We start from the raw sequence: 15,552 nt of genomic DNA on the forward strand, positions 1-15,552 counted from the left end.
CACCTCAAACGTTTTTTCGATAAACTCGATAAATAACGAGTTTTTCAGGTGGTAGTTTCTTCTTGCTCACTCTACGTATATCTACTAAATCACTTGATGTTAAACGTTTCATGGACGGAGTTTGACTTCCAACTCTGAAATGATTTTCGAGTTGGATCGCGATCGAACAGACAATTTTTCAACGCTTTGAACAGACCAGGAAGTGGACGGTTACGTTGCATGGTTGGCAGGTTGCCCACTGCACTTGACCTTGCACTTGCACCCGGGATCGTGCAAATTTTGCAACATTCTCGGGGTCACGGACGATTCTCATTTTAAACGGAGTTCGACGTTTATGCCGTTGGTTCACATTCGACACGTGCGGCTATTTCGCGCCTTTCACGGAATTGCACGCGTGCACGCGATACAACCGCAGACTTAAATGCGATGCTATTCCGAAGCGATATGTCGAAAAACAAACGGATAGCTACATGTAACTATGGTGACTTTTTGTTCTGATATTTCGCCGCTGATTGCTCGAGTTCAAATATATTAACGATTCATTACGTAAATTACATAAATTACTTAAGGAAAAGTGTTTTAATATAATAAAAATTGATAAAGAGAAACCGAGATACAGATATCGATTAATTAATAATATCTTTAATTAAGAATGTGTATTTGTTATTAGATGTAAATAAGAATTATGCGTGTTTCTCAATAAAACATAAATAAAATGATTTCAATCGTTCAAATATTCTGTAGTGGTCTACGATATTTTTATTCTTTTTATTTTTTTTTCTTTTTTTGTCAAATTCTAGATTCTAGTTTTCGAAGTTTTCCAGCAACTGTTACGTGACTGGTTTTTAAAATCGAAATCTTCCTTGAAACACGTACAGTATTTACATGTTACGGTACAGTTATCGCCGAATTTAAGCTTGAACGAACCGTAGTATCGAATATACACTTCTTTCGCCATTATACTCCTTATCGTTTTCTAATATCAGAAATAAAATGTTAAAGAATCGAATGTCAGGGAGAATGCCAAACTACTTTAATTTAAAATGCTATTGTGGGCTGTAGAACTAAAATCTCAGAATACTCTGCTGTATTTAATATCTTTGACCAATCGAGTCAGAATAATCGATACATTCCATTTTATATCAAACAACTCGTTGCGTAAGGTATTTCAGAGACAAAATCTTCGGAAGCGTAATATCACGTCACTGAAATTTCTATGAAATTCCTGCCCGATCATAAAAATCCTTGCTCTGATTTATTAAATTTTAACATCAGCCTTCAGCCATTCTCATTTTCCAATTTTCTTCTGCAATTTTCTAACTGAACACCTGCCATTTCTCATGATTTCAGTGACAGTGAACGAACGTATCACACGAAACGAAAATCTACAACCTCGAATAACCGAGAGAACACACTTTCAAAACAATTTGCGTGAATTTCATAATCGAAACTTCAAACAACGACAAGGTCGTTTTCAGATAAAATCTCTTCCCATATATATCTCCACGCGCTTACATCGTTTCTCATTTTCAAGTTATCCCTTTAGTCTTGCTTCCATCAAGAAGATGTAAAGAACAGTCCTCCATGTATATCGGTCTAGTGCATGTCACGTTGATAGCAAGTGCTATCTCAGCCGTGCAGGGCAAATATCGGTTCTTTCAGGCGAGAAATTTCACTAACGTTGAAGCCATCGTTTCCTGCACGAGCCTGACGGCGAAGCGTTTGTTCAATCCCGAGAGACGAATCGATGTGCTGTACGTCGTGCCTGCCACCTATCTCGAGGACGCAATCTCGAAAGTCTGCGTGGAAAACGCGCCAACTCTGGTCGTCGATCGTGCCGCGTTAGTTAAAAATGAACGCATACAAGGTTACATCGTGATCGAACACGGTAAATTTATTAATTCGCGTAGAATATTTCTGTATGGAAAAAAGAATCTACGCACGCTACAATATCTGTTCGTTACGAGGAGCGTGAGGGAAGAGGTGCATTTATTCGCGAGAGATTTGTTGAACGCCGGCTATCGGGACGTGGCATTTCTGATGTTCGATGACACGGCCACAGGTACGATTATTCGTGCAAGCGCAACGGGAGACGAGATTACATCGAGATCCGTAGGATCCTGTACGTCGGTCACGAACGATGTGGATCGGATTCCGGCGTTCGCCGCGGATTCCCGTCGATTTTGCCCGCTCGGTGGCTGCACCATGAAATACGCGATCGTCACGGATGCGACAGTGAGCTTCTGGCGCAAAGAGGACACGCTTAAACTGAAACGTAAGCAAACTGTGTTCGCTAGTCTGGACACGCACACTAGGGACAGTGTTTGGAGAGTTCAATAAAATGTGGATTTTTACTTAGGCACGGGGGAGCGTGAGAGATGTAGAAGTAACTATCGCACAGCGTGGATATTTTTAAAGCGGTTGAGAGGAAAATAAATTCTGTTGAGTTTCAGATTTGTCAAGTCATTTGAGCTAAAGCTGCTATTTTTAGTTTGTGTTTGAAATGGTGCTTGGTGAAATGTTTGCTATAATGAGAGAAATTGTTAGAAATGTTGAAAAATGGTATTAAGAAGACAGTTAATTCAGAAAAGGGAGTGAAATGTTGAAATAGTGGTCTCAATATATTTGAGATTTTGTTAAAAGAATTACCTGCAGAAGATAAAGAACAATATAAAAATCATCTTAGAAATTGGAAATGATCATGGAAACCACTTCGCTTTTAATACATGTTTTAAGTGTACAAACAAAAATCGAAATAACAATAATATTGCTATTTTATACATTACACGGTAATAATTATTATAATAATTCATATGAACTGCGCAGTAATCTTTGCACTAAAAATATCATAAACTGCAATCAATAGCCTTGGGAATATTAAAATATTAAAATTCACTTATCGCTGTCTTTCTCTCTCACATCGTCAAGGAAACGTTAATCGATGTAATTAATTCGTCGCGAGAAGAATACCGTCAAGTCACCGCGATAAATATTTAATAGTCCGGTATTTCACGAAATAATTGACGTATTTCGCTCCGAGTTCCTCGAGCATTGTGATAAATCACTTAAACGAGTATATGCTTCGTTGTTGCTAGCTCGCAACAAAGCTGTTGGTTTCATTGCCAAGGGAGCGACCTTGCAGCGATCGTTTTTCAATCACATACGCTTTCAACATCCATCACACTCGTGTCCAATGAAATGGAAGAATAGAGAACAGAAAATTTATAGGAAAATTTCGAAAATTTGTAGAGAAAAAGGTACACGTAAAACATCATTAAATCGAAATCTTTTATTTCGCAGTGATACTGATTGACAATTCATGGCTTCAGTAGCCACATTTCGTCAGATTAACGAACTTTTTAATTAAACTTTATTGATAGAAACGTGTCGCATGTTGAAAAGCGATGTGGCATCTGAAGCGTCCTTCAGATTAACACGATTAATTGTTACCTGAATTACCTGAATATCAATTGAATTTGGGAATTGTTTGATAATATTGGTCTTATAAATGAAGCCAATCTTCTCTGAGTATTCTGTTCAATCATGCTTCTTTTACCTGTTATTAGCTCACAGATATGTTTATGCAAATTCTTTTTCCCTGAACAGTGAAAGAAATACGATCTAAACAGAAATTTATTTCACGCTACAAATATTATGAGTATTTTGCTTTGAATATTTTAGATATTTTTGTATATCACAAGTATTTTATATACTTTGGCACATTTAAATATTCTACAAATGTCTATTTATCGTTTTCCATTTAAATTATAAATAATATATCACTAAATCGTCACAACAGGTAACGAAACACTGCAAGCAGTAGGCGCTCTCCTCATCGAAGACTTCGGGAAATACTACAACCTGACCGTCGACTCCAGCACAGAAATAAACATGCCTTGGCCCGATGCCTTCGAAAAGCTCATGAACCGTGACATAGACATGATAGCAGGGCCGAAGCCCGAAGATCTACAAATCTTAGACAACGTCGAAGTCATCTGCTGGTATATGTTCCGTGATATGGTGCTTGCCAGTTTGGTTCGCATTAGAACTATCGAGAACGACATTTTAAAGCTAGTAATGCCGTTTCATTATTTCGTCTGGATCAGCGTGTTCCTTGTATTCATTGTTTACGCTCTTCTATTGATCGTGCTGAAAAAATTGTCGAGCATAGGTTTGATCAAAGAACAGGTGAAATTTGCACATATTTGGGCAATCTCATTGTCTCAAAGCATCACGTTGCCAAGAAACCTTGGTTTGCGCCTGGTGCTGCTTTTATGGATGATCTTCTCCCTTTATTTGAGCATCACTTATAACAGCACGTTTACCAGCTCGCTAGCTCAAGTCGACACCGAGGATCTGCTGCAGAATCTCGAGCAAGTACGTGACTCTGGTCAACCACTCAGCGGACCAGGCGTCGTACGCTCCTATTTTAACAATTCCGACGATCAGTTCATCATAGATTTGTATAAAAGGTAATCTTACCGGTCACGGTAAATTTCCAATTCCTCTCTCTATTTCGTTCCAGTCAATTCTCGTGGAAGCTCTTCGATTCGAAGTGCGTTTTAACTGGATTCCTCTTTTATTGCGTGTCTGGTAAAGCGAATACTGGGAATTGGATGATGGATACTATTCGTGAAACGAGATTCTCGGCTCTACAACCGATTTATTGTCGTGTAAAAGACTTTTGAGAGTTTCATTCATTTATCGAGCGAATTTTGCAATTTCCGATATTGCTTGGCTTGATCTTATTTGATTCCTTTAGTAGGTGAATATATCTTTTTTATATTTTGTAGACGAAATGGATTGAAGAGTTATGTAGGTGCAAGATTTTATTGTTTTAAGTTGTTTTACCCGCTCTAATACATATTGTTCTAAGCTTTCGGAAAATTTTACAAATTTCTAGGATATTACCAATGTTTCTAGCATGTTGAATAAAAAGCAATTGTTAATGTTTTGCGTTTCGTGTCATACCAATAAACATACTAAAAATATTTTCGTAACAGATACGAAGTACTTAGACCCGAAGAAGCACTTGATAGTATATTCAAGAAGAATGGATTCGCCGTGTTGCAACATTTCACCGTTGACAGAATGAACTGGGATTACAGGAATAACAGAAGTCTTCGGATGTACACACTACCAAAACCAGTTTTCAGATTCCCAGTTTTCTTCTTTGCAAGAAGAGGATACATGTATCGAAGGCCTCTTCGACGACTCATTACGAAGTACCGAGAAACAGGGATGATAAAGAAATTGAGTAGTCGATTAATGATCGAGGAAGACCAGCAGATCGTTTTTAATCAAGATTCGGATGAAATTTTGACTATGAAGCATCTCCGTCCGATTTTTGAGATATTCTTCGTGTGTCAGGGTATTGGTTGTTTAATATTCCTCATCGAATTGTTATTGGCTTGTATTCTGAGAGATTTGTTATAGTATTCATTGCTCGATTTTTAATTCTATTAGTTAAATCTTTGATTAATTATATTGATGAAAGATCGGTCATTTGATATCAGTATAGTTAAGATAATTATTTCTATTATTAGACTCGATGTTAAGTACGAATAAGTGGCACAGAAATGAGCGTGATAAACTACTTTATGATATATATAGAAGCGAGACAAATCCGAAGCAGGAAGTACAAATATGTCTGTTTGCGTAAGAAAACGACAAATCCTTGTTTTACTTCTTTGAGAGTGTTTGGTTTCCTGTTATTGCACCCGCTCTTTTCATTAAGTATGACGTAAAACGTGACGCTATATATTTTGAAGGATTTTGTGAGATATTCCACCGGTTTGCATATATCAAATTGTCCTTGAAACGAGTTTTTGAAGGTTCACAGGATGTTGTGTCACGTTTCTTCGTCCCCGCGGAACAATAATTCTTCGATTTTACATAATCTGCAAGATGCATTATCATAAAATGCATTTCATTGAGTTTAGCATTTGTGCTTGGTTGTGAAGCAAGGTTGCGGGACAAATTTATCGAACGAAAGGGAAAACATCGCGCATGTTGTCGACGAACACCATTCACCAATAAATCTGATTTTTCAAATTGCTCCGTGCACCGTTGCACGACAAATCGTTCGACATCGTTGTTTAGGAGTATTCTTTCCAACTCGCTCGTACGGAGCTGATTCGTTTTGTTTCTTTGCCAAGACGGTCCATTTATTTTGCAACACGTGCACGCGAAACTCAACGTAACGGAACCTATATTTTCCTCTACAAAAATACCTTGATTCGTGAAATTTTCTACCACGTTGCATTGTATTTTTCATTGATTTATTGGCAATCGAAATGAATAGTAAATTGATTAATAAAAAGCAGATAATATAGAACTTAAACATTGTGGAAGTAAGTTGAGATTTTTTAGAGACAGTGGTAAAGTAAATATAACTAGAAACATATCTTATTTTTAAGAAAAGTAAGGTCAATCTTTTCTTTGTACGTTGTTATATTTTATTTTTTACCAATTGATTGGTAGTTAATCTATTTGACCATCAGAAGTTTTTAGAATTCTTTAAAAACTGTTTAGAGTTAAATTGATAAAATCTTTTTTAATCTTAAGAAAAGTAAGGTGAATTTTTCACTCCGATTTACTGTTAATGTTAATTCTCTGCAAAATACGAAGCCTTTCCTTAAGATTCTTTTCTTTTCCTTTCATCTTTCTTTTCTTCAGGCTCAAATCAGCTCGATATTTCTCTTTATTTAGAGATAATACTCCTTTGAAATCACGATGCATCGCCGTAAAAATGGCCCGAGATAGTGAAATTCTTTATTTCATTGGAATATATGAAGTAAGTTAATATGTTAACATCTTTCTGAAAGTAAGATTTTCACTAATAATAAACATTCTTCTTGATATATTAATGTATCTTTACAAGAGATATAATTTAAAGTACAAAAGTTATAAGAAAAGTATGATATTTATAATATAAATTCCAATTTGCCACCTTACATGTATATGTTCTTATGGCCTAGAATAAAATTATGAAAGATAGTAAAATAGTAACAATGCTGTAGATTGTGCAGTGTTGATGTTATGATCAACCGATATTTGATAAAGTCTCAAAGATAGAATCTTTAATTTAAGGAAAGTAGCTGAAGTTAAATTCTGATACAGAAATGTACATGTCATAATCTTAAAAGTCCCTAGATGCGGATCTTATTTTGTACTTTAGTTTTAAAAAAGCGCACTTATACCGTAATTTCATTAAGTTTCTCATTTATAATAAACTACAGAAAAATTGTGATAACACACTAATTTTAGTTTCGCGCGCTGATATTCGGTTCTCTTGCAACTACTGAAATACTTTGAAACTATCGAGAACCTTCTAAAATTTTAAATTCTCCTAATTATTCAAAACCAGTGGGATTATCCTTTGATCTTTCAAATGCATTAATATTTTTCGACATTCTCTTTTGAAACCTTTAAACTCTTTTCAACCCTCCGAATTCTTTGAAATTTTAAATATTCCTGAATTCTTTGCAGCTTTCAGTGCTTTTCAATATCCTCAATCCTTTCGAAGTCCTCGAATATCATCGAATTCTCGTATTTACGGTATTCTTTAACCTTCGAAATCTCTAAAACCTTTTGATCACCCCAGATTTTCCGAATTCTCCTCGACGTTAACATTCCACGGAATCCTTCGTATCTTCCATAATCCTTAGATTTACTAGTCCGCCTAATCAGCCACAACTTTCCTAAGCTCCCTTAATTCTTATCTGAGGTACTCACTGCTTATCAAATCATTCCATTGCGAGCTAACTGCAATATATTTTTTCCACATTTGTCTTCGAATATTTATCGAGCCGACTAGACCCTTGCGTCACAAGCTACCAGATGGACCTTCTTTCACTCTTCTTTATCGATCGTAAAAGTACCTCTACAAGTCCAAGGAGGACCTCAGTACCCAATGCATGGTAAGGAATTAATTGCAATCTATTGTGGCGGGACCTTGAGCTTGGTTGTTGCGCGGAAGGCTCGTCGAAAAGCGGAGAAATTCACTTAATCAACAAAGTCAACACGGTTCACGAGGGATCGACGGAACGATTAGTGTGGCCGTTGCGAGAAGAACGAGTGTTAACAAGAACTCGTATTTTCTATCGCAATGATCTCTCCCTCGGTACCGTTCACGCAATGTCGATTCTCCGATAGCAAAACACCAACGTTTTTTCCCCTTTCGCGTAATTATCGTTGGTTGGTATGTTTGCAACGGCGAACACTAGGCGAGCATGACCTCCTCCACGTATGTATAGTTGGCTTGTTTTTCTTCTTTGCTGCCCGCAGAAATTTACTAGTCACTTTAACCGGTGTTTAGTAATCGGTGTTTTATTTCACTGTTGCTTCACTGTGTTACTGGTGGTAAAAAATTTCAAATTCGTAAATTTTACGTAAAAGATCGGCTTGCTCGTAATTTCAATGTATGATGTCACTGGACACTGAAATCTGGCCTGCATTTGACAACACGTTAATGCCATCAAACTTGAAAGCGTTAACTTTTCTTTTTATCTCTTCGACTGTTGGATAGATACTCGTTCAGAGATATTAGAGATTTAAAGAACGCGAGGAAAGTTAAAAACAATTAGACCTGAATTTTAGTTGGTTCTAATTCATACAAAACAATTTCCACGGAATTTACATTAGAGGATTGTGAGAACCAACGCGTATGATTTTGTTTGCGGAAGCAAAAAATGACTTCGTTGTTGATATCACGTGGACAACATTTTAAAGTTACATGAATTCGCGTTTGTCGTTAGTAAAATTCCGGCGTCATGTTCGATCGACTTCGAGAAACCATTCGAGGAGACTTGTTTACGAGGTAGCAAAAGGATTATTCAATCCACCCCCGCACGATTCACGGAGAAGAATATCAATCGACTATGACGTAGCGTGCTCTTTCCTCGGTTAGATCTGTCCAGCAATAGATTCTTTTGGAGAGCCGGACAGCCTAACGAATCGTTTTCGAGGTTGAAACGAAAATACAAAGGGAGAAAAGGCGGTAATCGATCGTTCATACGCTCCCTTACCTTCGTTCTTACAGCTGGATTCGCCCATCAATTTTCCACCTGTCCATTCGTTGTGTTTTCCAAAGAAAAAGAAACGAAAGAGGAACTCGGAAGATTTGTAAGAAATTTCTCGGACGAAGAATTCGTTACTGAGGAGAAGTTACACACTTGACCATAAGTATTAGAATAATTTCTGATTTAATACAAGATATATTTATTATCAAATATGTATGTAAATTGGCATTAGAGGTGCTAGAGGAGACTGGAGAAGGACTGGCGGAACTAAAGGTGATAATAGGGAAGAGAAGAGTAGCAGAAGAGGGGAAGGAACGACAGGAAGGGAGCACAGCAAGGAAGCGAAAGCTAAAGACAGAATGAGTGCTAGAATAAGAATACATGTGTTGTAAGGCTTTAAATGTAAAAAGGAAGTCGTCCAAAGCCGAAAGGCACGGACTAAATAAATAATAATAATAATAATAATATATAAATTGGCATTAAATCAATGGATATTAAAAATATAATGCTAATACAAATTGATATTAAAAATTTATATCATTAAGAAAACGATTAATCCATTACAATTTTACATTCATACGTGATAAGGATGCAAATATTTGTAGAAATTATTTGTAAATTTCAAGAACAATACGATAAATTAAGAAAATAGCAAAACGAATACTCTTTCGAAGAAATCTGTATATTATCCTGAATATTTACAAAATCGTACAAAATATTAGAAAAGGGTTTAATTCAAAAGCATATCTTTTTTGATAAGTTTATTTCATTTCGGTCCTACAGCATGGTAGTAAAGAATTTTCGAGAAATATTATTCTTTTTCATGTTTTCTTGGTATTCCTAATTCTTTACAATGGTAAAGATGAGTTCATAAGATTCCTTCATATGAGTTTCTATAATATTTTCGTTGTTTGATCGGGTTCATCGATCCAAAACGCGCTTTAATACAATTTATTTGACGCCAATAAAGTATTTATACCGCTTACGCATGATAATGGAATGACGTGATTATTTGTTTTGAATGATTAGGAGATACCCAAGAAATATTCAAAGATTACACGAATATCCGTTTTAGATAGAAGCGAGGGTAATTTATGACAGAAAAGTTCCTAAAAAGCTTATTAGATAGCCTCGTTGGGTAACAAATTTTGTAACGGAAGCTGCATTATAAAGATTAGTTTTAAATTGAAGATTAAAAAAGAAAGATATTACAAATTATCAGCTATAAAACACGAGAGTGTTAACACTTTAATTAATGATAAGGTGGTATCACCTTAAAATTACGTTCTTATGTTTTCTCCTGTTAGCGAGACGGTCAGGAAAAAAAAAATGAAATTTCTTTCGTTAATTATCTATGTACTACGTTTAACGAGATAGATATTTTATTAAATTATATGGAAGATCGTGCCTTACTCTTCAAGGATACAATTTCGCTTAACCTCGATATTCAGTACTGAATCCTTCGAATTCCGTGCACGTTGTTCAATACAGGCTATGAATCAGGCTCCAATAAATTAGAATTTAACATAAACACAAGCAAGCTTAGTTACATGAGACTGTACCTATATCTGATGTTTATTATTAGTGCGTTATTTATCATCGATCCATTTCAAGTTGCTTTTGGATCAGCACTCATAAATAATGGAACGGGGAAGGCTTCGTTATTTACCACGTCGTCGATCAAAAATTTACCGGTCAAAAATACAAGTTATCTGACAGAGTAAATTATCGAGAAGTGTATAAAAAATTCGCAGCGGAAGTGAAGAGTTTAATTAAAATTAGACTCTTTCCTTCAAAAGTTCTCTATTCTTTTTTTTCTGTATAATATCTTCTATATAAGTTTTTTACAGACCGCAATGAATAATAATGACACCATATTCAAAATTCAAGATAAAAATTCGTATACACGTTCATATATCTGTATAATAATTTAATTTTTTGTTAGACGTTCACATACACGTTTATATATATAATAATTTCATTATTTAGTAAAAGTTCATTAATTTCATATGTGTTACTTTAGTGTAATAGGGAGAGTCCGTAATAACAATTTATCTCTCACGTAGCGTGTTGTCAGTCCATAATACCACAGTATCTAAAATTGGTGGCTCGATAACAATGTCGTGACATCACGCTAAAAGGTGCTACTCATTGAGTCCGTAAGCTGTCAAAAATATACTCTTCGTCAGGTAATTTGGAATTTTAAATACATACTTCTAATCTTTTATTGTTGTGTACGTTTGGAATTTTAAACAATGCATTTTTAAATCATACTTTAGTGTTAATTCGGCCAATCGCGGGGAGACGCAATCGCGAGGAGAGACGTCAACGGGAGTCGTAAATTCCCGTTACGATTATATTAATCGACACCACGAGTTGATCGATCCCCTGATTTCCGTTAAGATAATAGGGGTGATTAAGTTTATATAACACTGTGATTCACAGAATTATAAAATATATATTTCCAACACTTAAACTACACTGTTGAGTAGATACAAATCGTCAATAACAACTTATCGCACGAATATGAGATAGACACGAATAATAGAGCAAAGTTCGTACAGTCGAATTTCGTATGTTAGTGGACGTAGCACTAGAGGATACTTGATAGACACTAGATTTTGATGCTAGACTTCGACGTTGTCGTATGTAGACGAGGTAGGTTGATTTGACCTAGCGATGTTGACGAAATATTCGACTTGACTCTCCTGTGGTCGTAGGAGAAGTGATGAGTAGGAAGCCTCCGACCAACGTGGTTCGTGAGTGACCTCTCTAAAAACCAGATGTGCGTCGAAAATATTTTTAGTCTCAAAAATCTTTCAGGACGACGGATTGAACGAAGATACATGTACACAATGAAAGAGAAAGTTATGGTTGGTCCTCAGGTTTGTTGAGGGTCGAAATGACGTTACGCAGGCCATCGGCTGCCCGGTCGCGAGAGATGCAGCGCAGATGTTTTAGGCGACGTAACATCCTCCCCCCGTTGAGAGGGTACCGATCAAAAGTTCAGGTAGGTAGAGTTACTTGGAGCTGCCGCCCAACGCTTTGTGGATTGCTGATTGTCCGTGGTCTGCTGGATGGGGTCAGCTCGAGCGTAGGACGTGCTGCGTGGCACCTCGATCCGCGAGGCTTGTTGTCGTGTGGATTGTGATTGTCTGGATGAGGCCGTCTTCGCCCGAATGTATTCGATGATACGGCCGAGAGGCCGTTGCGTTGAGGATATGTTGTCTTCCTTGCGTTCTGGATCGTCGTGGTCCTCGGCATTGCCTAGATAGTTTCTGTTGAAGTTCACGAACCAGGACGTGTCGTGAAACAGCTCGGCCCATGAAGTGTCGTGGAACACCTCGTCCCAGGAGGTGGCGTTATATATCTCTCCGATTTCACAACGGAAAGTGAAATTCGCATGTAGATGCGTTGTGGAAACGTGAAGAAGATCTATGGTTGGTTGGGGAACAGGACTCCCCCCGCTGACCCATTCGTGTCGCGCCGTCTTGATGATGCGTGGTGGTTGGACCGGCGTGGACCAATTATCCGCAAAAGGCAAAATCAGAGACTTGTTCGAGGCAGCGATCTGTGGCCGGGTATTGGGATCCGAAGGAGTGTTCTGAAAATTATCAATATCAATTACGTAATTATTCACGGTAGCAATAACGTAGATATTATTTCGCTTTGGGTTATTCGCAGCTGTGGCCCCTGTCGGCCATGGAGAGTGAGGACTCTTCACGGAATGTCCCGGAGAATGAATGAGAGTCTCCGATACGATGTTTATGCCAAATGTTGCGTGTGACGGTATGCAGGACAGGTTATTAACCGTCGAAGTGTTGATAAAGGAACGTCTGTTCCCAGATAATTCTATCATCGTGAATTTCGGAGAGTCGTCTGTAGGTTTCGCTTCTAGATTGGCTTCGGTATCCTTGACGGGATTTGACCCGCTACTCTCGTCGTTTTGAATTACAGTTGCAGGGCATCGCCCATCCTGTAACAGCTTCGGAAAGAATGTTTGCGACATCTTGTCGCCTGGTGAGGTTTTCTCTCTCTGTTGATCCAGAGAATCGTGAAGTGTTGTCTTCAGGACGCGTGTAGGCGATGAGGTGCGAGTTTCACGCAATGTGCCGCGCGGATTAGGCGATGAGATCCGCGTGTCAGGCGACGATATCGACGTTGGATTCGACGCGTTGTTTTCTGCCGACGGAGTATGGCCGCTGTTGTCCTGGACGGGATTGAGTTCCTTCTGGTCCAGAGTATCTTGAGCGGTTTGCTGATTCAAGGCGTTTTGTGTCGTTGAATCAGATTGTTGTGATGTTGACGATGTGAACGTGGTCGTCGTCAGGTCGCGTATGGGGGACACGTTGTGAGTGTCACGCGATGAGCTCCGCATGTCGTGCGACGGGATCGGCGTTCGAGTCGATGCGATATTCTCCGTCGGCTGGTGTTTCACGCATGAATCGCGTGCTTTTAATGTCGAAGGGGTTGTTGATGGTAGTAGGTCAAAGAGGTCCAGGATCCGTACTTCAATCTTAAGATGCTCTCGCAATAAAGAGTCTGCATGAGCAATTTCCCCCTCATCTAACGCTTCCAGCTCGTCCTGAACCTCGATTATCTTCCTCCAATTCTCGTCGAAGAAGTTACGGCATGCTATGAGGGAGTTCTTTTCTACCCGTCCAGACGCTTCATATTCGTCGAGTTGGCGCTTCGTGGTCGCGAGTCGGCGGACTAAGATGCTTCGTCTCCGCCGCAGTGTGCTGATCGGTTCAGCGTGGGCCATATTTGAGTTTAATGGCAGGAACGAGTTTACCTTAATCAAATGGACGTTGATCTAGGAATCGGTAGCTACTCGTTCCAGTGCGGTGTGGGCTCGCGTATGTGCTGAGCGAGGAAGGAGTTCCTTTCCGAGGGCAGCTCCTTTGGTTAGTTGCCTAAGTCGTTGGAATGTGGATTTCACGCGACACTGTATAGTCACTGGTCAATGCACTTTTTAATGGCGCAAAATCCGGCTCGAAGGACCATGTTAATTCGGCCAATCGCGGGGAGACGCAATCGCGAGGAGAGACGTCAACGGGAGTCGTAAATTCCCGTTACGATTATATTAATCGACACCACGAGTTGATCGATCCCCTGATTTCCGTTAAGATAATAGGGGTGATTAAGTTTATATAACACTGTGATTCACAGAATTATAAAATATATATTTCCAACACTTAAACTACACTGTTGAGTAGATACAAATCGTCAATAACAACTTATCGCACGAATATGAGATAGACACGAATAATAGAGCAAAGTTCGTACAGTCGAATTTCGTATGTTAGTGGACGTAGCACTAGAGGATACTTGATAGACACTAGATTTTGATGCTAGACTTCGACGTTGTCGTATGTAGACGAGGTAGGTTGATTTGACCTAGCGATGTTGACGAAATATTCGACTTGACTCTCCTGTGGTCGTAGGAGAAGTGATGAGTAGGAAGCCTCCGACCAACGTGGTTCGTGAGTGACCTCTCTAAAAACCAGATGTGCGTCGAAAATATTTTTAGTCTCAAAAATCTTTCAGGACGACGGATTGAACGAAGATACATGTACACAATGAAAGAGAAAGTTATGGTTGGTCCTCAGGTTTGTTGAGGGTCGAAATGACGTTACGCAGGCCATCGGCTGCCCGGTCGCGAGAGATGCAGCGCAGATGTTTTAGGCGACGTAACACTTTAGGATTACTTATAAATTATAAATCCTCAATTTTTCTGAATCGATAAGCTTCCTCCTTAGTAACGGTGTATTTTTCATATGCATTATTCATCAATATGTTCACTTTCTACTTTAAATTTTAAATTTATACAAATCTTACTCATTCGATGGTAATGGCAACGAGTTTCTAATAAAAGGAGCTTCCACCCATGAAATTTATCCACTAAAAAATCCTGTTCTCCAAATGTTGGCAGGAAAAGTATCGAATGTATCCATTATCGTTTCGTTCGTTCTGGAAAAACGTTGACTTGTTAAGAGATATTTCTTTCGCAAGCTTTTTAATTGAATTCTGATTCTTTGATATTATGGAATGAAATGTAATTTCAAGAATCGATCTAATACCTTTTTTTTGTCTAGATTTTATAATAATATAAAGTTCTCCTCCATTTGCTTACGTAGAAAATTTCAGAAAACTGAAAAAAGATTCTTACAATAGTGTTTTCAAGTAGAAGTACCAGTGGCAGAAACGAGTACATTTAACACGACAGTTGACGTTAACACAACTGCTTAACTGTAATCGATGTACATATTATGACGAGTCGATCGATGATGATAATCAAGCCCGTATCGTGGTGTCCTCCGCCTAATTGCGGATCACCGATCCCCGTGTAGGCGAACACGGATCCCGGCCACGTTGTCACGTGACTGGTTGTTCAATTTTCGGGGCTTTCCTAATCGTTCGAACACGTCTCGTGATAATTGCGTCAGCTTCCCGTGCGATGGGTTTGATCGACAGACTGCCTCGTTGAAATTAATTCTTGATACGTTCACGAGACCGATAGATGCGT

General features: G+C 38.4%; 1 protein-coding gene across 4 annotated transcripts in view; it reads left to right on the forward strand.

The window, feature by feature from the left end:
* LOC138186527 (uncharacterized) overlaps nt 1-5,754 on the forward strand; it is a 51,566-nt gene extending 45,812 nt beyond the window's left edge. Inside the window, exons 1-3 of one of the 4 annotated variants that reach the window (XM_069126492.1) lie at nt 1,654-2,275; nt 3,800-4,472; nt 5,004-5,754. In XM_069126492.1, the coding sequence (XP_068982593.1) occupies nt 2,041-2,275; nt 3,800-4,472; nt 5,004-5,436 (1,341 nt within the window). In that variant the 5' untranslated portion in view covers nt 1,654-2,040 and the 3' untranslated portion in view covers nt 5,437-5,754. The other 3 variants (XM_069126495.1, XM_069126493.1, XM_069126494.1) reach the window with 3 other exon arrangements.
* The last annotated feature ends 9,798 nt before the right edge of the window (nt 5,755-15,552 follow it).

This window comes from Bombus flavifrons, chromosome 13 (assembly GCF_040668555.2).
Source record: "Bombus flavifrons isolate JBK064 chromosome 13, iyBomFlav1_principal, whole genome shotgun sequence".
NCBI classification, from domain to species: Eukaryota; Metazoa; Arthropoda; class Insecta; order Hymenoptera; family Apidae; genus Bombus; species Bombus flavifrons.